The following is a 25661-nucleotide window of genomic DNA, read 5'->3' as shown; positions in this document are numbered from 1 at the left end:
TGGTCTAAAGAACACAGTGCATGGCCATTGGAACAGTGGTCCTACGTTACGTTCACAGGCGAGTCCAGGTATAGTCTGAACAGTGATCTTCACCCGATTTTCATCTGGCGCAGATGACGTGTTATCAACGAGGCAACGAATGTGTGGAGGTCATCCACGCGAGCCACTCCCAGGGACTCGGTTGTGCTTCGCAGGCTGCTCCTACGTTGTTGGGAGACACTGCTTTAACCGGTTTTACGTTCTGTTCGTGAGAGGGTAGGCATCGGGCCTTCTCTCCGAGGCCGCCACCCTGCCTCCATTTTGACTCTTCTACGCCCTTTCTTTGCTCTTTGTTCGCCTCGGTGTTCGTCTTTCCCCTGTCTGTTTCTCTCTAGCCTTGTCCTTTTAGGCTCGTGATTTTAGTGTGTTACACAGTGGGTCGCTCATCCTTTTTTCATTCTCGCGATCAGCCAGACCAGGCCATCTGCTATACTATTTTAACACCTTCAACCACTTTTTTCCCTTTTAGTGCACGTTTCCTCCGTTTGGTTAGCTTCTTTCGTTTTTTCTTTCGGTTCTACTCCTTTTTACTTACCCCCACTCCTTTCGGGAATGGTTTTAATACGTGACCTGTTTGCATGACGAAAAAGGGAGTCATAACCGTGTAGTTTGGTCCCTTTTTCTCCAAACCAACCAACCAACGAACCAAAAAACAAACAAACGGGGAAGTTCGGACTGAGAGGAACGGCGTCGCACTGCGTTCGGCGCTGAACCGCGCCTCTGCGCCACCAGCTGCACAGTAAGCAGCCCGGTGGCAGACACGTTCCGCCGCTCTTCCTGTGCTCTGAGCGTCACGCAGACGGAGCTGTTACACCTGGCTTCACGGAGCGGGCAGCGATCGCGCCTGTCAGGGACCGAGGGAACGACATGCTGCGTCATCTCGTGTTAGCTGTCACGTGACAGTATCCTAGTGCCAACAGGACAAGGCGCGTCTACAGCTGGAGCGCGACTTTGTGTGAACTGTTTGCACGACGCTGAGGCGGTCCTGCCAACAGAAAGGTGCGCGCGGTTGACCCAGTAGGAAAAGTGTGGTACTAGCTGAGACATTAGCTCGGACCCATTGCCATTATCCGTGACATCGACGTCCATGTTGTATTCTCTCGCAGTGGGTTACAAAAAGACGTATTGTTTCAGTGGATAGATACTGCCACCTGTCCCTAGTGGAGCGTTGCCTTAGCCTACCGAGTGACACATCTACTGACTGCCTCTTCAGCGGCGGCGACACCCAACGTGCTGAGCGTCCAGAACAGCGGGGGCCACGTGACCGCCTGACCCCACTACGTCACAAGGACGCTCCTGTTAAGCGGCAGCCGCCGGCAGGCGAGAGGGGCCTCTGCGCTAGACGGCGACACTGTGGTCTGTTGTTACTTGCGTCGAGTTGGGTACAACAAGAATTTTGCTTAAACATCCCTCAAAATGTTTTCTCAGAGTCCCTTGTTTGAAACTGTAAGGTTCAGGCTTGAAAAGTTCCTTACGTAGTCGCTCCTGTACACACTTGCACCAATATTTCGTTAGAAAGGCATTCTCAAACTGTTGACACGTTTGACAACGTTCTGTGATTCCTGTTGCCTAGAGGGCGGCCTCACTTTGTACAAAATCTCTGATAAATCGGTCTTTTTTTTGTGGGTTAGGTCATGTTTTGGGTAACACACCTTCGAAAGAAACGTCTTGCCAGATGAGAACTGTGTGCCGGACCGAGACTCGAACTCGGGGCCTTTGCCTTTCGCGGGCATCCTGGACGCCTTTGAAAGATTACATGAAAACGATCAGGCGTACACGTTTATTTTCCACATAAACATGCGGAATTGTCTGTGTTTTACGATACTCTCGTCTAGCAAAACAGAAGAAGTAATGGACTCTGCCCCCACATTCTAGTCGTAATTAGAATTATGTTAATACCGTCAGCTGCTGACGGGCGTTGATATATATCAACGGGGACAGGTGAAAATGTGTGCCCCCCACCGGGACTCGAAGCCAGGGCCTCCTGCTTACATGGCAGACTCTATCCAATCTTTTCTTTTTTTTTTTTTTCATTCTGTTAGTTGTTGCTCGTTGTGTTTGGTCGTCGCGGACGTCACATGATATCCGTTAAAGTTCGTTGTTGATCCTTTCACTCAGTTTTTTTTATTACAGAGGCCAACCAGGTCTCTGACCCACCAGTCTGAGCTACCGTGCCGGCTGCCTTTACTCCTGGAAGACATTCTTACCAAGTCCCGTAAGAAGTCGAGGAAATACGTGTGCATCCGTACAGAAGAAAGAGGTCATGGCCAGTGTTGCCAGAACTATATACTTATATGGAGTTCTAATCGTAAGGTTTTGGTAATCGGTTACTGCTAACACTTGGTCTATATACATGTTTTCAGGAGACCCTGTGCAATGACAGGTATCATTAGTCCTAGCTTATTGGGCTCCCCCATTTCTCACTTGCTCATAACAACGTTCCGTTCCTTTTCTGTAATACTTGTCCAAATACTAATCTAATATTGAACACTGTCTTGCCACTATACTTCTTCCATATTTGCCCTGATTTGCTCTTCGCTGTCTGTACTGGAGTGCTTTGCTCTGTATATATTTCACTAATGGTTTGCTGAACCACCTTTTTTTAATTCTAACGTTAACTTTTCTGTGACCTTATGCTTTTTCTCTTTGAAAAACTCATCTAACTTCTTTTCGCGTTTAACGGAAAGATCCTCTGCCTATGTTACTACTTGCTGAAATGTGGATTTTAAAGTGCTCCGCTCTAATTGTAGAATAACCAAAGCCCTCAGTTAAATGTTCTGCCTATTCAGGAGGGGGCACAGTGGGAGAAGGAGGAGGAGGCGGAGACTGGTGTCTGACGTCGCGTCGACAACGAGGTCATTAAAGACGAAGCACAAGCTCGGATTAGGGAAGTACACTTTCAAACGAATCATTCGGGCATTCGCCCGAAGCGATTTAGGGAAATCGAGGAAAACCTAAATCAGGACGGCCGGACGCGGTTTCAAACCCTCGTCCTCCCTACAGCGAATCCAGCCACCTCGCTCGCTAAGCCGATTCAGTGATACGCTTAACAGTGTCTTGTAATCCTGAGATTTCTCTCGTCCTTTCAGCATCTCCTCATAAGAAATCGTTCATGTGATTGACAACTTCGGTTTGCAACTGCTCGGTTTGGTTTTAAACCTGTTCAGTGATGCGTGCAACCTGAGTAACCAATTTGTCTCGTTTTCTAGCCAAACTGTCTCTTTTGATGTGTTTTCTTGTTCATTCGTCAAACTACCCATCTTAGCTACTAGTTATTGGTGGAGCATTTGTGCAATAGAATCTGGTGTCGTAGCAACAGACTCAGAAAGAGCTTCTACCACAGCAGGTGACATCACCTCATGAGCTGAAACAGGAAGAATATCCACATTTCCACTGGCAAATTTGCCCTCTGGTATCTGATCGGATACAGTCTCTGTACTTGACGATTTCATCATAGTAACCTGGCATGTTTCTTTGCTTTTACCATGATAATATGCAAGTTATTTTGTTAGGGCTGCTGCTGTTCGTATTTGAGTTGACACAAAAACAAGTCACACATGAAACTTCCTGGCTGATTAAAACTGTGCGCTGAACTTAGACTCGAACTCGGGACCTATGCCTTCCGGGTCTGCTGGTCCGGCAAGTTTCACAGGAGAGCTTGAGTGAAGACTGGAAGGTAGCAGACTAGATGCAGGCGGAAGCAAAACTGTGAGCAGGGGTCGTGATTCACACTTGGGTAGCTCGGTCGCTACAGCAGTCGCGCGGGAAAGGCAAAAGTCTCGAATCCGCGTCTCGGTCCGGCACACAGTTTTAATCTGCCACGGAGTTTCATACCAGCGCACACTCCGCTGGAGAGTGAGAATTTCATACTGAAGTAACAGATCATATCGGTGCACAGCAACTTGTTACTGAGGAAAATTATTGCATTGCAAACAAAAGCTCATCGGTATAAGAAAATTGATGCGCTCAGCCACGAATATCCGCCATCTTGTGGCTTAGCTATTAGAATAAATAGAAAAACAGCTGGAATTTCATCTCGATAGCAAATTTTCTATACAGTGTGGGACACAAGTAAATACGTCCCACGAGCACCAAATTCCGCGCTTCAATTCTCTACTGAACTGATCGTAAGTGTGCTACCTTAAGCGCAGTTGTAGGTGAAAACGTTATTTTATGATTTTCTTGGTTAATTTTTGTAAAACTTTGGTTTCTTTATTTAATTTCAGGCTTGTTGAATGTTTTTTCTTCATTTATTTGTATGTATCTTCAATTCTGATGTGTGTCGTATGTTCACATGGAAAAGAAATGAACAGTCATGTAATATACGATTGTGAATAATATTACACATACAACACAACGAATTATTCCATAACTGCTATTGCAACATTGGTTATATGCGATCTGAGAAAAGAAGGTATTACGGAAAATCTTTGAGGTTAACCGTTCCATCGGTGCGACAGAAAACTGTACTGAGTTTTTCACAATAATACCACCATTCTTGAATATGTCGCAACTTCAGCTTCATCAAACACTAAATACGCAGATCCCGGAAACTTTGCGGCCTAAGATCGATCTGAGATCAGTCTCCCGCGTGACAATCTCAAGAGTCGATCTACCGGAGGCCTGTTTGGCCAGCAAGTTCATTTCACGGGATTCCGAAATGTACTGCGGTCCAAACGAAAGCCACTCAACGGCCACGGTTTTGAGGGCATCAACAGACTCCTGGATAGTCATCACCAAAGGATCACAAAGGAAGCACTGGTCAAGAGCTTATAGGGTACTTAAGGAGTTAGTACAGGCGAGGAAGGATTCACCTGAGCAGGAGCAGATATGCTCAAGAGCACGTTACATGGCTACCAACTTTGTAGCGAAGACGCTGCAGCTATTTCGGCAAGGACCGCTGTTCAGGATGTCCAGCGAAGCCAACACGACCGTCGACCAGTCCGCCATCGGTTTTTGAGCCATCCGCTTCTGTGGTGGCGTTAAGACCAGTCCACCAATGGGATGCTAATCCCTTAGTCCGGCTGCGTGTCGGGTGACCGCAGACTGTTGCACCAACTCCCTCACTCGTTCTCCAAGCCGGCCGGAGTGGCCGAGGGTTTCTAGGCGCTACAGTCCGGAACCGCGCGACCGCTACGGTCGCAGGTTCGAATCCTGCCTCGGGCATGGATGTGTGTTAGGTTAGTTAGGTTTAAGTAGTTCTAAGTTCTAGGGGACTAATGACCACAGCAGTTGAGTTCCATAGTTCTCACAGCCATTTGAACCATTTTTTTTGAACCACACGATCTGCTTAAGTAGGCCTGCCCGTACATATACGTGAGTGGATAGTGGTCTGAGAATGACAACAAAGTCTAAATTTGGCAATCGTATAAAAAAAAACAGTTGAAAATAGAGCAAATATACCCTTTAAGGAAAAGAAGTCTCTTCATAATTTATTTCAGCTTATGATATTTCAGACCGTGCGTTGTCATGTTCGGGTGCTTTGGTTACCGCATCACGCACGGCCGGCTAATGAAACTGTGCTTCATGTTCGTAGTGGGCGCCATAGCGATACATTTGTTCAGTGGAGCTGAAATCTCCCTAGTTGTGTTCCTACACTTACGGAGACCCCTCGGCTCATCAGCCAGCTTCTTTTTAAGACGCTGCATTCGAGTGCTGTGCACGACACTGCTTTTCAGTTTCGTAGCGTTAGAGTCAAGTGCTTTCTGATACAGATGAACACTGGAAAATTAGTGTATCTGACAAGAAGCGTTAATTAACGAAGAGCCCAAGTTGAAAAATTTCTCCGCAATTAAAAAAAAAAGTTCGCTGCGGTAAGCGCCACGCTTGTTAAAGCACACTACAACCTTTCATAAGTTAACAGTAATTAAGAGAAGTGAGACATTTGAGGCGCAGCAAACGTGTATATTACAGCTGCAACCAAAATTTCTGTCTGTTGCCATAACACAGATAATCTTGTGAGATGACATTTGTACATTACACAAGAAGAGCAAGGAACTTGAAGATGACTGGCGAGCACAGTTAGAAACGGAATTGTGCTGAACACCTTGCTTAGGTTTTATTTCAGTTTTGACGACTGGCTTAGAACATGCTGCGCGCTACAGAGACTCATAAAAACGCGAATCAATCTGACGCGTTAGGATTGAAATGAGAGAGCGACTGTGTGTGTGTGTGTGTGTTTGTGTGTGTGTGTGTGTGTGTGTGTGTGTGTGTGTGTGTGTGTGTGTGCGCGTGTGTGCGTATGTGTGTCTGCTCGCCACCTTTAATCTCGAAAACGTTGTTTAAATTACTTTGTTTAAATTACGCGCCGTGCCATTTGGGATCCTACGGTTCCTTATTTAGGTGATACTTTGCATACATCGCCTACATGTGATTTCTTTAAATCATTTCTCCAGTTTGATGTTAACTTAGCCGATGTTTGACATAGGACACGTAAAGAAATTTGCTATAAAATGTTATTGTTGTGGAAAGAGGCATTTATCGCCAGTGTCACAAGTGCAGAAGCAAAGAAAATGGTACAATGTGAGACACCGGCATCACATGACTCAACTTAAGGACGGTACACGATACGAACACTGCAGATAAAACAAACCAAAGATGACGGATCGACTACGAAGATGCTGTGATAAAACTGCTCACTGTGTTAGTAATAAGGTGCTGCTAATAGATCAAACAGATAATGACAATAAGTTCAAGAATCTATTACATGATTAAATAGAATGGTTTTGAAACATGTTCTTTAAATTAAAGGATTCGTTAAATGGAAAAGGCACACGGAGTTTGAAACAAAATGTTTATAGTGAAAAGTGCATATCAAGAAACGCAAAAATAAAGCATTACAACATGGGGAGTAAAACCAGAACGCCTCTAGCGAGTGAATGTCTTGCACTGCATTGCAAATTAGACAAATCACAAATATCGAAAAGAAGAAACATGAGAAATTTTAGGTCTCTAAATTAAGGAGGAACGACGAAATGTATCAGATTACAGAAAAAAAACTAATATAAGCAGTAGGGGACAGAAGTCTGATACTTTTGTACACTTATACAGGATCAATAACAACAGGCTGACAAAAATTGCGAGGTATCCCTCGGAAAAGAAATCACGAAGCTGGAGCTGCTAAGTTACAAAAAAAGATTTGGAAATTCGCAACACAGAAGCAGAAGAAGTAGCAAAAAGAGATTTTCAGAATGAAAATTCCGAATTTAGAAGAATTCCAAGGCGAAGCCAATACGAGATCATTGCGCGAAGGCTGCTAAGGAAGTAAAAATAGGAGTGATGAAAAGATGAAATAGTACCGCGGGAGAAGAAAGTTGACCAAAACGGACTAAAAAATTAAAAGAACAAGCTATTACAACTTACACGAACCTTTTCTGTCTATCTTTTTCAAACACACCCACACACACACACACACACACACACGGCACTGTTCAACTACTGAGCCTTGGACAAATCTCAAACCCTGCACGACACTTTCCTCCAACAAACCAGCCCGTCCAGAAGAGCACTTCGTTCGCGGCGGCCTGCGTGGGCAGACGCAGCGACGGTCTTGTCGCTTCAATTGTTCACTCGGAAAGGAAACACAAGGCTGCTGTGTAGCCTGCCGTACTATAAAACATTCCATGTCTGGCTCTAATTGCTCGATTATCACTTTAATAGTCTTGTCAGTTGGACGGAGACGCAAGTAATGTAAGGTCAGTTTTCCACTGTCCACCATTCACCGCACTTGTCTGTATGTTTACGTGCGTGTATGCCGAGGTACAGTGAATGCCATACAAGACCAAACATGTGGTAAATGATAAAAGCAACCACATGGAATCGACGGTACAGGTCAGAGTTAATAAAGGAGTGACCGAGCTCTCATCTACAGGAAATTTTCCTCGCCATGAGATTGATTCTTTATGTAGACACTGAAGAAATTGTAATTACCAACTGTGGAAGATTCCTACAAAGAAACACGAAAAAAAAGTACCCACGTCTTGCTAAGTGCGATGCTATGTTTCGTCAAAAGTCTGCACTGTGCTGCTGCTTCCTACTTCAGCAAATTTCTTAGCAGTAACGTGGTTTTTACTAGGGTACAGTTGTCTGTACTTTACAGCTCCTGAACAATGCGCATCTGTGGTACTGCGTGAACTGCAGTATGTGCTTCTTCGAGCAATATGGTCCACTATCAGTTGTGTTTATTGGCAAACAGATCATTTGAGGAAAGCACAGATATTGCTGCAGTTATTTTTTAGCGTAAATGGTAAGATAGTGTTTTATCTATGGGCAACTGTACATGAAAAAATTCAGTTTTCAGACAGTCACGAATCCGTTCATTGAAGTACGTTTGTAGGGAAATGATGAAAAGACGGTACATATTGCCTATAATGTACCGCCGTAACTTTATGATGTTGTACCGGTATAATTTAATCTTTCGGTTCCGGTGAAGTCAGCCTCAAAGCGGCACTTTATTGACTTTGTTTAGAAGTAGCACTGCCTTTAGCATGGCCCCCAGATGCTACGAAAGCGCTTTTTCACCGGAATCTGAATTTTACCAGCATCTGTGCTTCGTGCTTCTAAACAAATTGGATAAAGTGCTGGTTTGAGGCTGAAATCACTGGAAGCCAAAGGGTTAAGAAATTTGCTCGTATGGCGAACTACAAAAATAATTTTGGTGTTATTAGTGCTACACAGTGTTTAGAAACAATGTGGTGGATTTTATAGTGCATTCTTTATTCTAAGTCTTGTATTAGGCACTTCAGCATGGCAACAGAGAGACGTTATGGAAAGTGGAGCACAGAGAAAATACATTTAGCTATAACACTATATCTAAATGGGGATCGTGTGATTAAATGGAAGTGCACGCATATACTGTGTACCCTAGTAAATAAGAAGCATGTTGAAAATAAAAACAAAAATGGAAACGATAGTAAAGCGTTTTCCAAAGGTAATGAAAATGAACAAGAAGAGCATATTTTTACGTTTGAAGAAATGATCCGGTTTAAGCATGTCGATTGTAAGTAAACTTGCGTTCGACATTGGAGAAGGAAACGGACTGCCCTGTAATTTTAGTGCAGAAGAAGCCGTGGCAGGCAGAATGTGGGTTGAAGGCGCCCATCCGAGGGAAACGATGAAAGCCCCTCGCGAAACAAGGGTTAGATGTGGAGCCGCTGACCGTCGAGACGTCCACGCGAAAAAGGAAATCTGACAGAAGCAAAGGAGGAGAAGTCCAGTATTACAGACCCAGCCGTGAATAGGAAGCGTTCTGGAGACACTCTGGGGAATCCAGCGCAGAAACTCATTGCTAAAACAGGGGAATGGTATGGCGACTTGGGCGAGGAGGGAACGATCAGATTCGTAAAATACAAAATGAGAATTCATGCAAAGAGAGCACGGGTGCAGAAAGAAGTGAAAATTTCTATTGCAGTACCTGAAAATAGTTGTGTAAGAACTAAAATATGTAACATTTCCTTAATCTTAGAGAACTACATATCTTAAAGCTCAGGGATATAGTTAAAAAGGGTAGTTTCGATCTATGCACACACTGCTACAAATTAGGAAATCAGATTTCTAATTTCTATCACGTGTACGTGTTAGAAAACAAAGTGTAGTATGTTCATTTTTTCTCATAATTTCCGTTCTTTATATGATATACCAAGAACAACATCCTGCATTTGAGGAAGACGTTGATGAAGTCATTTTATAACTTGCTGTTTAGGTAAAATCTCAAAAGTGGTACAATTTATGCATCTCTAAGTTCCGCAGGCAGAAAATTCCTTGCATCGTTAGCTTCAACAGACTACGTCTTACGAACAATAGATTTCAGAAAGCCGTTGAGTACTATCGGTAACAACCAAGGTACGATTGATTATTCGGAGAATCTTTACACAAACGTAAGTCGCTCATAAAATTTTTGATGGAAAGAACATGAACATTTTACGGGAAACTGATGTCCGTTTGATAATCTTAAGAAAACGCAAACTGAATGTGAGGGCATGCAGAATAACAAAAATAATGAACACTGAAATGAGAGACTAGGATTTGTTGGAAGTTTTCTGGGAGAATGCAGTGCATCTGTTAAGTAAACCGAACGTAAGGCCTTAGCATTCTGAAGCGTCTGAAGTCCGTATTACATAGATCTGGGAGGAGAGACTGAAGAAAATGTGTGACGCCCTATAAAGACCGTAACACGTCGGTACTGTCCACATTAAAGCATAATGAACGTGTTCTAGGAAATTTAGATAGTAGCAGTAGTAGTAATAGGGGTGGTAGATCCATTTCCCAAGGATTTTGCACATATAAATAATAAGAGTCGAGGGACACGAAAGGGAAGCTGTGATTCAGAAGGGACTGAGACTGGGTCGTAGCCTATCCCTGATGTTGTTTATGATGTTATTTAATCTGTATACTGAGCGAGCAGTAAAGGAAGCAAAAGAAAAATTTGAAGAAGGAATTAAAGTACGTGGAGAAGAGATAAAAACTTTGAGGACTGCCGATGACATTGTAATTCTGTCTGAGTGCAAAGCACCTGGAAGAGCAATTGAACGGAATGGACAGTGTCTTGAAAAGAGGATGTAACATGAAAAAGCAAAACGATAATAATGGAATGTAGTCGAATTAAATCTGATGAGGCTGAAGGAATTAGACTAGGAAGTGAGACACTTAAAGTAGTAGATGAGTTTTTTGTTTGGGTAGCAAAATAACTGGTGACGGTCGAAGTAGAGAGGATACAATATGTAGACTGGCGATGGCAAGGAAAGCGTTCCTGAAGAAAAGATATTTGCTAACAATTAGTATAGATTTATGTGTCAGGAAGTCTTTTCTGAAAGTATTTTTATGTAGTGTAGCCATGTATGGAAGTGAAAGATGGACGATAAACCGTGTAGACAATAAGAGAAGACAATCTTTCGAAATGTGGCGCTACAGAAAAACGCTGAAGATTAGGTGGGTAGATCACATAACTAATGAGGAGGTACTGAACAGAATTGGGGAGAAGAGGAATTTGTGGCCCAACTTGACTACAAGAAGGGATCGGTTGGTCGGACACGTTCTGAAGCATCAATGGATCATTGATACTGGAGGGAAGTGCAGGGGGTAAACATCGCAGAGGGAGACGAAGAGATGAATACAGTAATCAGATTAAGAAGGATACAGGTTGCAGTACTTGCTCGGAGATGAAGAGGAATGCACAGGATAGAGTAGCATGGAGAACTGCACCAAACCTGTCCAAGGTTGAAGACGACAACAACAAATAACTGGTGCAAAGGTGACACTGTTCTCACGAAATGCTGTCGCACAGGAGCCAGAGAAGCAATGTTCGAGAGTGAGTCTACAGCAGCTCTGCCGCCTCCATCGTATAGCTGGAGTGGAGCTCAGCGGAAGGAGGTGGGGGGGGGGGGGGGGGGGGGGGACAGGAAGTGCTCAGTCGTACTCACCTGGCTCCGTACGCGAATGCAGTGGGTCAGAGAACCGAATGTATTGTTACCGAATACCATCGCCGCACGCCGTAGAGTGGCTTAAGCGGAAAACAATGTGAATCAGCCAAGTGAGCTCACCAAAAATCTGCACAGAGGCGTGTAAGCATGTGGAGATGCTGTCTTACACTCATTTACGGCGGGCAATGTCGCGAATTTTTTGACGTGTGCCAAGTAATTTTACGTTTGCAACTGACGTATTATGACGTCGACTTCCTTCGTATTCTCAAGAGGAATTCTACTTCGTTTCTGCGGCAATGCAAAGAAAATTGGAACATGACTCTAACAAAGTAACAATTGTAGAACATAATGAAATAGGCACTTAACAGCAGCGCCTCAAGAGGAGAGATCCCCGAAACGCCTCCACCACTGTACCAAGTGTAAAAGCGGTTCACCCAGGGTGCGTTCCGTACGTCTACCTGTGCACCGGAAGCCCATCAGTCTGTGCGAGGCTGCTACAGCGCTCAGACTCACTCCATTCTTCCCCAGTATACGCCATTGTCGAAAAAACGTACATTGTTCTCATTTGTGGCTAATGGTAGGGAACTGTTGGAGCAACAGTGCCAGTTTTACGTTGTGTAAAGTTATCCCGATCGTAGAGAGACCTCACCTTCTGCCTCTGGAAACATTATAAAAGAATTTCGGGAAACTGGAAAGGTGTAGAATAAAATACGTCAACGACAAAGAACAGCAATCGAGGAGAGAAATTAAACAAAAATTTCGGCGAGACACGATCTATATGTCACTACAGGTTAGTTGGAATCAACCAAATGAGTCAGTCCACTGTGCACAATTCATTTCATTCTCTTCACATTTTGCTCCATCAACAGTTTCACGGCAGTGGCTTTTAAAATCGGTTATCGTTCTCAGAATTGTGTCTGCCAAAAGTACAAAGTGGTGCAGCGTTTATACGTAATTTTTTGTTTGTGGGTTAAGCAATTATGGACTTAGCAGTCTGTGCAGTATGGTTTGATGGTAGATCGAAAATCCACACTGGCTGAAAGAAGCGAGTAAATAACGACGTTATTGTGTCTCCAAGAACCTCGCCATTGGACATTCTAAGGTCTACGGTACCTTGGCGATGTAACAAACATTAGCTTCTACATCAGTGCAATCAAAAGAATACATATTTTGACACTCGCATACTGACTCATCAAAGCCTATGGGCTATTTGCCAAGAAGCGATGATGCACACTAAAACCAAGGAGACTTTCCGAAAACTGATAAATTGTAATTATATCACTCGAAAACAAAATTGTCATTTTCTTGTCCGTCTGTTAATCCCTCTTTCTTCTGAGGAACGGATATACGTGTATGAAGCTGAACCTCGTGTGACATACCAAGATATGTAAGTCGCTTGATGGTGTAATTAATGTAAGCTGGTAAGTCAATTAAACCGCAAGTATAGTTCAAGTATGTCACATTTTGATGCTCACAAACTCACTCATCAAAACCTATAGAGTACTTCCCATTAATCTAGAATCATGAAAATTTCCAAGAAACAAGCTTGAATACTAAAACCAAAGGAAACTTTCCGAAAATTGTTAATCTGTAATTGTATCACACAAAAAATATTTCTTCTGTCATTTGTTATCCGACGCAAAAGTTTAGAACGTTCTCAAAAGTCTTTGAATTCCTGGGGTCAATGTCTTGCCAGTACTGAATTCGATAACAGGCAAAAATGGATTAGATTCTCGAGTGCCAGGATGGATGAAGTTTCTGCATGAACATGATTAAGCTTTTACGGAACCCTCAGTGCTGGAGTCCTAATTGCACCTGGCCAGTTTTCCATTAACGGTTCTAGAAATACTTAAACATACACTTTAAATCGCTGATCAAGGATATTCTGCAGAGCTACTATGCCACTAATGTTAGGCTAGGTATGGGTAAGTCTGTTTTCTCAATCAGAAGCCTTATTCAGCTATTGCCTCTAAAACCCAACACATGACTGCCACTTGGAGATACTGCCTTGCTTAAGTTAATACGTAATTAACTGCGCTCGACAATCAGAGCTACAAAATGAATCGTCTAAATGTGTAATGTGGAGGACTACATTTTAGATTAAATCCTTGAGCCAACAAGTACTGTGGTAACAGACTGGCCCCAGTATGAGCACTCCCATTCTCCTCTGCCGCCAGCATTTTCCGTCTGGGTGCCGCTTCCTGGCACGGCTAGCCATTACTATTACTTTTTTGTAAGTTAAGAAAAGTTTATACACCAAGATAAGCTCTTTTCAGTGATGAAATACTCCTGAATCCAATGAAGGCTGGTCGAACCGTCAGCCAGTGGTAATCAGACGAAGTGGAGCACGCCCACCCGTACGTAGACTGGATACACCTCGTGTAATGGGCAGTGGAACTCCGTACTATGGTCGTATTGATAAGGAATTATTATGGACCTCATATACTGAAAATACTCCCCAAATTTAAATCAGAACACATAATTCTTTGCTATGAAAGACCATTCCTTGTTGGTTCAGATGTAGCAAGTTATTAACTTCCCATTGCGTGAATGTATATGGTTTCTTTGTTGAAACTGTCAACACATGATGTTTTCCTTTGCTGCTGCAGACAACTCACACAAACAAGTCATATAAATAATCTTCGAAAACGATTTGTACAACATAAAGGAAAGTATAGAAACCACACAAAAAATTATGCAGGGAAAATAAATTCTAACGTCTCTATCTTCTGATTATAAGTCTTAACCAAATGAGTTACGGATTGTCAAAGGTTTGAATTAGTTTTCGCTGAACTGCGAAAAAAGAGGGGCGGGAAATTCAGGACTCGCATAGGGTGGCAGAAATCCACCCAACGCAAGTGGCTGAATTTAAGTTTTCTTCCCCTTTGATTTGCTGTTTCATATCAACTTCCATCATGTATGGTCACAATTCAGGGAAATGATAGGAGCAATCATTCGAAGTAAAAAAGTGTGGTAAACATGGCTTTCTAAAATGCATACCGTAAGAGCTGTGAGCAGTACTTCGTCTCCGCTACCACTCTTCTACTTCGAGATCTTTGCTTTCCGTATCTTGGAAGGAGGCAGTATGAATCAAAACAAAAAAAATTCTAGTAAAATAGGTTGTAAAATGCGTACTTTGAGAGCTGCGAACACTTGTTGAGTAAAACAGATGTGTTTCATAGTAGTGAAGATAAAGTGCTCATACTTCGTAATGTGTGCGTTTCACCGCCTACGTTTACTAACCTCTTTCCCTCCGAACGGTTGTTCCTGTTATACCTCTGAATATTGACCATTCCTACCGGGACACCCTGTGTACCTATTTTTCATTCGTGCTGAAGAACATCATATAAAAAGTTTTTGTCGTTGCACATTTTGTAAGGATATCCACAAACAAAAAATTAAATACCACAATTTGGTAGCAGTTCAAGAATAGAAAAGGAAACGTACTTACCATGACTGCTGCCAGCATCCTGTATGTTCAGAGGTACTACCTCCTTTTAGATTTACAGATGTACTGAAAGACGTCTATTCTCACTCAATTTGCTGTGATGAGAATCGATAGGTGTAAGGCCTGACTCAATCCAGATACGATTTCTGTCTGAAGCTCAAGTTGCTGGCCAGGCAACGATTTCCTACAGAAGCAATTACAATAGTGAAACACAAGTCAGTACGAACGTTTCCACATAATTCTGTACCGAAGTATTTGACGAGCTGAACTGCTGAATGTCGAAGTGTTGCTCTCCTAACCGCGCGTCGAGATCTCCGTGTCGCAGTGCAAAGTACTTCCTCGCGAGACGGCGTGTGACGGAGTGGCTACGGCGCCGGCTCTTAGAGAGAGGAACTAGCTCGCCCACTACGCTACGGGGGGCCGCGCGTACTCGCAGCGCGGCTGGAGAAAGTACGTAGTAGTAGGCGGTGGTGGGGGGTTCCTGCAGTTAGCAGCGGAGCGGTGGAGACCTTGGGCAAGTCGAGCCCGGAAGATAAACCGGACGGGGAGAGAGTCAGCGCTCGCACGCGGGATGCGAAATGGAATGCGTCGCCGCGTCAGCGCTCTGGGTCAAGGTCAGGCTGAGTTACTGCCCGCAGTTGTGGGCGGAAAGAAAGGCGCAGTTGTAAAAGTCAACAGCGGTCGTATAAACTGATGTGGCTGACTAGTAAAAGTTTTCTTATCATTTTCATCACGGCTTTCGGAATTTTCAATGCTGTGCCTGCCATACGGGATAAACAATTAAATGTTGCACTCCGTTAATTTTGTGAGCGGTTCAAGACATCGGCACCAAGTTTTCGGCAAATGACGGTACTTACAGATGCATGTAATTTTGCTGTCTTAATTTTCATCAACCGAGAAAATGAAGCAAGTACCATAAAAAAAAGGAACGATATACTTTTTCTAACAGCATTCGAAAGTTATTGAAAAGACGAGTGATATAAAGCTTGGTAACGTTCATGTAGAACTTTTCACAAAAAGTACCTGAGAAATGAATTAAAATTGAAAGGCTAGGTGCCCGGTCTCGTCTATTTCGGTGAAAATAAGGCAGAGTAGGACTCTCATACGACGCTAAATCATTGTGACGGACATTTAAACTATCTATTTGTTTCCGCGAAAGCTGCTCACTGACACGTCAGTACGTACATACATTTGAAATATCTACTGACGCCTTTTAAATTAACTTGTAACTCAATTTACAACAATCATAGCTGACCATTCGCTTATGTCGTATGAAGTAGAACCAATACGAAATACGTTTTGTCTTAATAGCGGAGGTCCACAGGAGGCAGCAAAGCGGGCGAGGGGATAGGAATAAGTTACAAGAGGGGGCAGTTGCCGCCTCCTGGAGTTTTAGAGTACAGAATTCTAACACCGGCTGTTCGCGGATAATTATGCCTTTTCTACAGCGATTTGGTGCTTTCGGCGTTGTCGTGCATTCCTTGGGTAACAGAAGAAATATTGAATTTAATTGATGAAAGGAGAAAATATAAAAATGTAGTAAATGAAGCAGGCAAAAAGGAATCCAAACATCTCAAAAATGAGGTCGACAGGAAGTGCAAAATGGCTAAGCAGGGATGGCTAAAGGACAAATGTAAGGATGTAGAAGCTTATCTCACCAGGGGTAAGATAGATACTGCCTACAGGAAAATTAAAGAGACCTTTGGAGAGAAGAGAACCACGTGTATGAATATCAAGAGCTCAGACGGCAACCCAGTTCTAAGCAAAGAAGGGAAGGCAGAAAGGTCAAAGGAGTATATAGAAGGTTTATACAAGGGCGATGTACTTGAGGACAATATTATGGAAATGGAAGAGGATGTAGATGAAGATGAAATGAGAGATAAGATACTGCGTGAAGAGTTTGACAGAGCACTTAAAGACCTGAGTCGAGACAAGGCCCCCGGAGTAGACAAGATTCCATTAGAACTACTGACGGCTTTGGGAGAGCCAGTCATGACAAAACTCTACCAGCTGGTGAGCAAGATGTATGAGACAGGCGAAATACCGTCAGACTTCAAGAAGAAGAATATAATAATTCCAATCCCAAAGAAAGCTGGAGTTGACAGATGTGAAAATTACCGAACTATCAGTTCAATAAGTCACAGCTGCAAAATACTAACGCGTATTCTTTACAGACGAATGGAAAAACTGGTAGGTGCGGACCTCGGGGAGGATCAGTTTGGATTCCGTCGAAATGTTGGAACACGTGAGGCAATACTGACCTGACGACTTATCTTAGAAGAAAGATTAAGAAAAGGCAAACCTACGTTTCTAGCATTTGTAGACTTAGAGAAAGCTTTTGACAATGTTGACTGGATTACTCTCTTTCAAATTATGAAGGTGGCAAGGGTAAAATACAGGGAGCGAAAGGCATTTACAATTTGTACAGAAACCGATGGCAGTTATAACAGTCGAGGGGCATGAAAGGGAAGCAGTGGTTGGGAAAGGAGTGAGACAGGGTTGTAGCCTCTCCCTGATGTTATTCAATCTGTATATTGAGCAAGCAGTAAAGGAAACAAAAGAAAAATTTGGAGTAGGTATTAAAATTCATGGAGAAGAAGTAAAAACTTTGAGGTTCGCCGATGACATTGTAATTCTCTCAGAGGCAGCAAAGGACTTGGAAGAGCATTTGAACGGAATGGACAGTGTCTTAAAAGGAGGATATAAGATGAACTTCAACAAATGCAAAATGAGGATAATGGACTGTAGTCAAATTAAATCGGGTGATGCTGAGGGAATTAGATTAGGAACTGAGACAATAAAGTAGTAAAAGAGTTTTGCTATTTGGGGAGCAAAATAACTGATGATGGTCGAAGTAGAGAATATATAAAATGTAGACTGACAATGGCAAGGAAAGCGTTTCTGAAGAAGAGAAATTTGTTAACATCGAGTATAGGTTTAAGTGTCAGGAAGTCATTTCTGAAAGTATTTGTATGGAGTGTAGCCATGTATGCAAGAAAAACATGGACGATAAATACTTTGGACAAGAAGAGAATAGAAGGTTTCGAAATGTGGTGCTACAGAAGAATGCTGAAGATAAGGTGGATAGCTCACATAACTAATGAGGAGGTATTGAATAGGATTGGGGAGAAGAGAAGTTTGTGGTACAACTTGACTAGAAGAAGGGATCGGTTGGTAGGACATGTTTTGAGGCATCAAGGGATCACAAATTTAGCATTGGAGGGCAGCGTGGAGGGTAAAAATCGTAGAGGGAGACCAAGAGATGAACACACTAAGCAGATTCAGAAGGATGTAGGTTGCAGTAGGTACTGGGAGATGAAGCAGCTTGCACAGGATAGAGTAGCATGGAGAGCTGCATCAAACCAGTCTCAGGACTGAAGACAACAACAACAACAACTGCATTCTAGGCGAAGATTTATAGAACATTGTCAAAGTACAGTCCCAAACTACTCTCTATCGCTCCCTCGTCCTTCTTGACCTCCAGAAAGCGACCACTGCAACTCTCTGGTTTACGAATTTCGGCCCCTGTTTTCAGAATAAAGTGAGCATGGCTGCAGTAGACCTGCCAAACTCCCACAAGGACAATCTCTCCTCCTGCTGCTTGTCTTAACAATTTAATCCTGATAGTAGTTCTTAATTCGTCAGTGGTGAAAGAAGACCGTCACGACTTGATGAAACCACAGCCAGTTTTAGGGTCTTAGAGTGACTGTAGAAGCCCTGTGAACAAAACGGTCTTGCTATACTGCGTGTGTCTTCCTTTGGACATCTGGGGACCAGAATACATCAATCTAAAATCAATGATTGCATTTTCTACTCTAGAAGAGAGGAGAAAAGTGCTAAAACCTTCCTCTATGAAACTGTTTTAGCAAAAGACGTTAGGATTTCTGCCTTTTTCTGTTCCATTACGGTCGCACACCGTCTGGAAAGACGGCTTTAACCAGTTTACTGATTTAACATAAGAATAGAATTTCTGAGGATTTTCTCTCAAGTTGGTATTCGTTGAATGCTTCACGCAAGACCCTCATAGTGCTAATTTCGGCCTCATTTAGTTTTCGTCTGCGAGTCATTGGCTGCATTTAAACTGCCGGTGCTCTTTGCTTTCGTAGCAGTTTTCTAACGCGGCTCTCGATCCGCCGCGGATCTTTTCCTGCCGTCACAATTTTGCTCGCGAGGTACTTGTCTCAATCGTATTGTACGATGCTCATCGACTTTCTCCATTGACGCTCAACATTGTCATTGCTAGAGATGAAATTTTTGTCATGACCTAAAATTTCTCTCTTGTCGCTCTTGCTAAGCACAAAGATCTTCTTGCATTCCTTTGTATTCCTGTTGACAGCCGTATCCAGTGATGCTCTAACGGCCTTGTAATCACTGATCTCCAGTTCTACGCTAACTGAGTCGTAAAGTTAGGATCTGTTTGTCTGCATATGGTTTAAGATGTTATCTTCACGGGTTGATTCTCAGGTTAAATTTTCAAAGTAATTTTCGGATAAGGTATTTAGATCTTCTGTCGCTACTAAGAATTTGCGAATGGTCATATCTTCCCTCCAGAAAAACATACTTTCTTCAACATCTCAGCTGATAGAAGAGTTAATAGTAGTAGTCACGCAACAATGTTGCCTACCTGTCTGGGCAGTGTGATGTGCTGGAAAACTCGATTCGATACCTTGAAGTGATCACGATGTTGAAAAGATGCAACTCTTCCGGTGAATCTTCTTGCCCAGGGCACGGCACGTAACAAGCTTTCGGAACAGTATGGTCACTTCCCACGGTACGTACATTTCCTTCGGACTAAAGTTGCTGGAGGTGAAGGGGGCACGTAATTCGGTGTGCATAGCTCGGTGGAAAAATCTCTGCTTAGATTTGGAAATAAAAGTTCTTGTTCCGACAAACTCAGTGATGCAGCTATGACCTGAAAGAGAATACAGTCTGAAACAGCCGAAATAATAGCACCTAAGCTTGATACATTTACAAATAGTGTACATATTTTAGGACGAAGCGACACAGAATGGGACGAATCCGCTAAATCGGGAGCAGCAAAGGCGCAGGGGAGAGTCGCACATTTCGGAAGGGAAGCGAGACGTCTGTAACCGGGCGACGTACAGTGCGGACAGCCCTAAAACACTGCTCCAGCGCTACTTGTTCTCATCAAATATGCATGACAGCAATACTGAACTAATCCATACACGCGATTCAAGGATCGCAAAATGTCGGTATGACCCGTAAGAAAACGTAGGAGAGAAACTGGGTGACGTTAAATGGGAATGTTTGGAACAATGAGATTTTTTTCTACCGAAACCTCGTTGGTTTAAATTTAGAGAACCGGTGTTCAAAGAGACTGCGGCATCTGCTCTGGTCCCGCTACCGTGTGACTCCGGCACGCAGCAGCAGAATAAGGTGAGAGTGAAAGGCAGCGCTCGTGGGGACTGTTTAAATGATAGATTGTGTTGGGATAAGTTTAGTGTTCAAACAACATTTATTTTTTCTGTAAAACAGACATAAATTATGCAAAACAAGTTATTGAATGAATACCATAAACAACTAACAGGTGATAAAATACTACACCGGACAAGAATCGTGGGTGGTAGTATACCTGATAGAGTGAGCCAAGTACTCTGGCCCTAACGCAATCGGAGCTGATCGGTCAGGCAGCAGTAGCCGACCGAGACAGACGCAGCAACAGGGAAGTCACCGCTCTTGTGACATTTAAGAATTCTTAACCAGGAGCGAATTTTATTATATCATCTGTGTGCTTTAATAGTTTAGCTTCTCGAGTTTCTGCGTGTAAATTTAATATCTAATATCCACAGTTCTCGCGCTTTGGTTTGCTTCGGAAAGTAAACCGATTTTGTGACATATTACAAGTTCCTAATCCTAGTTTCAGCCGAGTGCTTTGGTAGTTAGGTTTTTGAATATCTGCATATTACTAGACACAGTTCGTGCGTTTTCGTCAGGGTCTACAGTACAGTTGCACAGCACGTGAAGATAATCCATTTATCTGCATAGTTTAGTTTTCCTCGGTATTTAGTATGGACAGGGACTGCGATTGTTGTGTGCCTAGTTGGTGACACTTTGCTCTCAGCTCCAGGCTGTCATGGCTTCGGTTACACAGCTTGAGGCTACAGTGGATGGGCACCACAGTTGCTGGCCGGCTGTGGGGATCCGACTGTCCTCCAGCACGTCAGAGTCCTCCGATCGGTCCTCACTGGTGGCCAACCCAGTTGATTATCGCAGTGAGGCAGACCCCTCACCTGTGGTCGAGTGGGAGGTCGCCCTGGGGCGAAGCAGGCGGCGAAAGACTTTCCAGGCGGTAGCAGAGGGTGGGATTATTGGTAGTTGGGAGCTCCAACGTTAGGCGCGTTATGGGCCCCCCTAGGGACTCGGCTGACAATGAGGCTAAGAAGACAAATGTGCACTCCGTGTGCATACCGGGTGCTGTTTTTTCATATGTGGAAAGGGTCCTCCCGGATGTCACGAAGAGCACAGGGTGCAGCCAACTGCTGGTGGTTGCTCACGTCGGTACCAATGATGCGTGTCGCTTTGGATAAGAAGAGATTCTCTCTGGTTTCGAGCGGCTAACAGAAGTGGTGAAGGCTGCCAGTCTTGCTTGCAAGATGAGAGCAGAGCTGACCAGCTGCAGCATAGTCGACAGGACCTGGTATAGAGCCGAGTGGAGGGTCTGAATCAGAGGCTCAGACGGTTCTGCGAGCGTGTAGGCTGCAGATTCCTCGACTTGCGCCAAAGGGTGGTTGGGTTTCGGGTTCCGCTGTAGGTAAGGTGTCCACTACACATAGGAGGCGGCTACACGAGTAGCAGGGGCTCTGTGGCGTGGACTGGGCGGTTTTTTAGGTCAGAGGGTCTCTGGAAAATACGAGAAGGGCTTCAGTCACAAATGGTGCAGGCTGAACACAAGAAGAACATAGATGCAGGAACCATCGGTATAACAGTTGTAAATTGTCGTAGATATGTTGGGAAAGTACCAGAGCTCCAAGCTCTAATAGAAAGCACTGATGCTCAAATCGTTATAGGCTCTGAAAGCTGGCTAAAGCCGGATATAATCTCAGCCGAAATTTTTGCAAAGAACCTAACGGTGTTCCGAAAGGATAGGCTAAACACGGTTGGCGGTGGCGTATTTGTTGCTGTCAGAAGTAGTTTAACTTGTCACGACATTGAAGTACATACCTCCTGTGAGTTAGTATGGGCAGAAGTCATTCTTGGCAACCGGAATAAAATAATAATTGGATCCTTTTCCGACCTCCCAATTCAGATGATATAGTTGCTGAAACGTTCAAAGAAAACTTGAGTTTGATTTCAAACATGTACCCGATTCATACGATAATATTTGGTGGTGACTTTAATTTACCCTCGATATGTTGGCGAAAATAGATGTTTAATTCCGGAGGTACGCATAAAATATCATCCCAAATTTTCCTAAACGCCTTCTCTGAAAATTAACAATCATATACAACCGTTCGCTCGGCAAAAGATCCGTACCCAAAGACTGGAAAGTTGCACAGGTAGGAAAGGTAGTAGGAGTAATCCACTAAATTACAGGCCCACATCATTAACGTCGACATGCAGCAGGGTTTTAGAAGATACATTGTGTTCGAACATTATGAATTACCTCGAAGAAACGGTCTGTTGACAAACAGTCAACATGGGTTTAGAAAACATTGTTCCTGTGAAACAGAACTAGCTCTTTTTTCACATGAAGTATTGAGTGCTATTGACAAGGGATTACAGATCGATTCCGTATTTCTGCATTTCCGGAAGGTTTTTGACACTTTCCAAACAAGCGGCTCGTAGTGAAATTGCCTGCTTATGGAATATCGTCTCAGTTATGTGACTGGATCTGTGATTTCCTGTCAGAGAGGTCAGAGTTCGTAGTAACTGACCGAAAGAAATCGAGTAAAACAGAAGTGATTTCTTGCGTTCCCCGAGGTACTGTAATTGGCCCTCTGTTGTTCCTTATCTATATAAACGATTTGGGAGACAATCTGTGCAGCCGTCTTCGGTTGTTTGCAGATGACGCTGAAGATCAAAACAAACTGCAAAACTATTTTGAAAAGATATCTGAATGGTGCGAAAAGTGGCAGTTGACCCTAAATAACGGAAAGTGTGAGGTCATCCACATGATTGCTAGAAGGAACTCGTTACACTACGGTTACACGATAAATCTGTCTAATCTGACAGCCTTAAATTCAACTAAATACCTAGGTATTACAATTTCGAACAACTTAAATTGTAAGGAACACACAGAATATGTTGTTGTGAAGGCTAACCAAAGACTGTGTTTTATTGGCAGGACACTTAGAAAATGTAACAGACCTACTAAGGAGACTGCCTACACTACGCTTGTCCGTTCTCTGTTAGAATACTGCTGCGCGGTGTGGCATCCTTACCAGATAGGACTGACTGAGTACATCGAAAAAGTTCAAAGAAAGGCAGCACGTTTTCTATTATCGCGAAATATAGGTGAGAGTGTCACAGGAATGATACGGGATTTGGGCTGGACGTCATTAAAAGAAAGGCGTATTTCGTTGCGATGGAAACTTGTCACGAAATTCCAATCACCAACTTTCTCCTCCGAATGAGAAAATATTTTGTTGACACCGACCTGGATAGGAAGGAACGAATACCACTATAAAATAAGGGAAATCAGAGCTCGTACGGAAATATATAGGTGTTCATCCTTTCCTCGCGCTATACGAGATTGGAATAATAGAGAATTGTGAAGGTGGTTCGATGAACCCTCTGCCACGCACTTTAATGTGATTTGCAGAGTATCCATGTAGATGTTGATGTAGATGTAGATGACGCTGAGCAGACTTTGACCAAATCTACTGTAGTTTCTCTACACAGGTGCAGCAAGTGGCGATTGAGATCTGTATGCCCTGCCAATGCCGGAGCGGCAGTAAGTTACCCTGTTTGCTTCGTGCAGGGACGTAAGTTGCAGCTCTCGAGATGCGTGGGGGCGGACGTGAGACTAGGAAGCGCACCTATGAATCGACTGCGACCACGAAAGAAATGCAAAGCGCTCACGGTGTAGCGATCAGGCAGGCGGATCGCGATTTACTCTCTTCCGGAGCCCTCAAATCACGGTAGATTTCAATGTGTGACACATCCGTTCGCTGGTCATACCAAGGACCAATTTGGCTCACTTACACAACAGAGTGCACAAGGATACCAAACGTCAAAAGTGGTAAACCAGAAACGAATAAATGTGCCCTCGGCAAACGAATAGCTTCCAGACCAAATTCCCTCACCCGGGTGCTTTGCACCTCTCTACAAAACAATTCTGTTTTCCCCCAAAGCGCGCGAACGACACCACCTTCACCCCATCTTGAGCCAACCACAGAGCTCTAGAGGCGCTAAATCTGCCCTCCCACACGACAGCACCAACTCATGTCAAACAAGGCCAAGAGTTAAGAAACCTGCATCTCTCAAAACAAGGAAACCGCCAATTACTGGCTTTTTTTAAGTTTTCACCGAAGGGGAAGATGATTTTTTGTGAAGTCGTATCGCCTCCCATGGCAACAAGCGAACAGATACAGAAAGATTTTTATCTAAATCGCTTGTTCCTTGGATCTTGTTAGTCCTAACTATGAGGTGTCATAAATATTCTATCTCTAATTGTGTCTCAGATGCCAGAGTTTCTTATACGACCGAGGCGGCTGATGGATGTGGGTCGCAGGCCTACTTGCAGTATGGGTGTACACGAAAACTTGTGAATTTTTATTACACGTGGCTCTGCACACAGTGCCCAGTTTACGACTCCACTGTGTAGAAGCATCCCTTCAGTCTGTCGCTCCAGCCCAGGCTTCTGCTGGCGCCACGGCAGGTAACGTGACATTGTTCTGCTGGAGTCCTGTCACGACGAGGAGCTGCCCTGTCTACCCTGTGCGGCTGTGGACCTGTCCAGTGAGATTTACTGAGGGATGGGCTCGCCATCAATTGCTTTCAACTCCCAACATGCCATTTCTATGAACTAAGAACCATAAAAATACCTCGTGCTTTTAGCGTCCTACCAGGCTCCGTCAACATCTGCTCAGGCCATTAACTTTCTAGAGTCTTGCTCGAGGTGTGTCAAGTTGTAACAAAATCTTTAATAATTTTTTGTATACAAAACAAAGTGAGAGAGTAACTTGTCCTGTCTCAAGAGAGGTTATATAGAGGTATAGGTTAATTCAACTACTTTACGAAAGCAGTAGTATAGAAAATCGGTAACACTGGTACAGACTGCACAGTGGCTGGATTCGTGAAACCCACTGCAGACAGCTGCCAGCTGCCACCGTCACCAATTCCCCTCCTCCAAAGGTTTCGAGAGTTGCACTCCGTTGTCATGAGAAAGATGGCTTTGTATCATTTCTGAAATATGGGAGATGTTAATTTAAAGCCGTTTCTAGGAAGTATTTGTTACTTAATATCGCAGCGAATAATAGAAAAAGTATCGCTGTTGATGAAAAGTTGTGTTACAGTATAATTTCAGAAATACTGACTAGCTTTTACTTACAACAGATAATGCTGTCGATGCAGCGAGTTGACGCAGGCAAAGAACTTATTTTGTGGAATGTGTCACGAAAGTTAATCAACATCAAGAGCATCCGTCTGAGTAAGCGGTGTGTGATATTAGTAAAAAGCTATTAGTATAAGAATACTGAGAGTCTGACGCTGAAGCGAAACATGTGCTAAGCGCTTAGGGACGGAGTGTCGGTATTCGTCTGCAGACGACTGTATTTCACTGCTCGTGCCTCAGT

General features: G+C 43.6%; 1 protein-coding gene across 1 annotated transcript in view; it reads right to left on the bottom strand.

The window, feature by feature from the left end:
* Positions 1–15270, bottom strand: part of LOC126291841 (UDP-glucuronosyltransferase 2C1-like) — a 199505-nt gene extending 184235 nt beyond the window's left edge. The window contains exon 1 of the mRNA XM_049985556.1: positions 14908–15270. Within this exon, the coding sequence (XP_049841513.1) occupies positions 14908–14925 (18 nt within the window). The 5' untranslated portion in view covers positions 14926–15270. The remainder of the gene's footprint in view (positions 1–14907) is intronic.
* Positions 15271–25661: the final 10391 nt, after the last annotated feature.

Source organism: Schistocerca gregaria, chromosome 9, assembly GCF_023897955.1.
Source record: "Schistocerca gregaria isolate iqSchGreg1 chromosome 9, iqSchGreg1.2, whole genome shotgun sequence".
Classification (NCBI taxonomy): Eukaryota; Metazoa; Arthropoda; class Insecta; order Orthoptera; family Acrididae; genus Schistocerca; species Schistocerca gregaria.
This window is presented reverse-complemented; position numbering and strand designations above follow the sequence as displayed.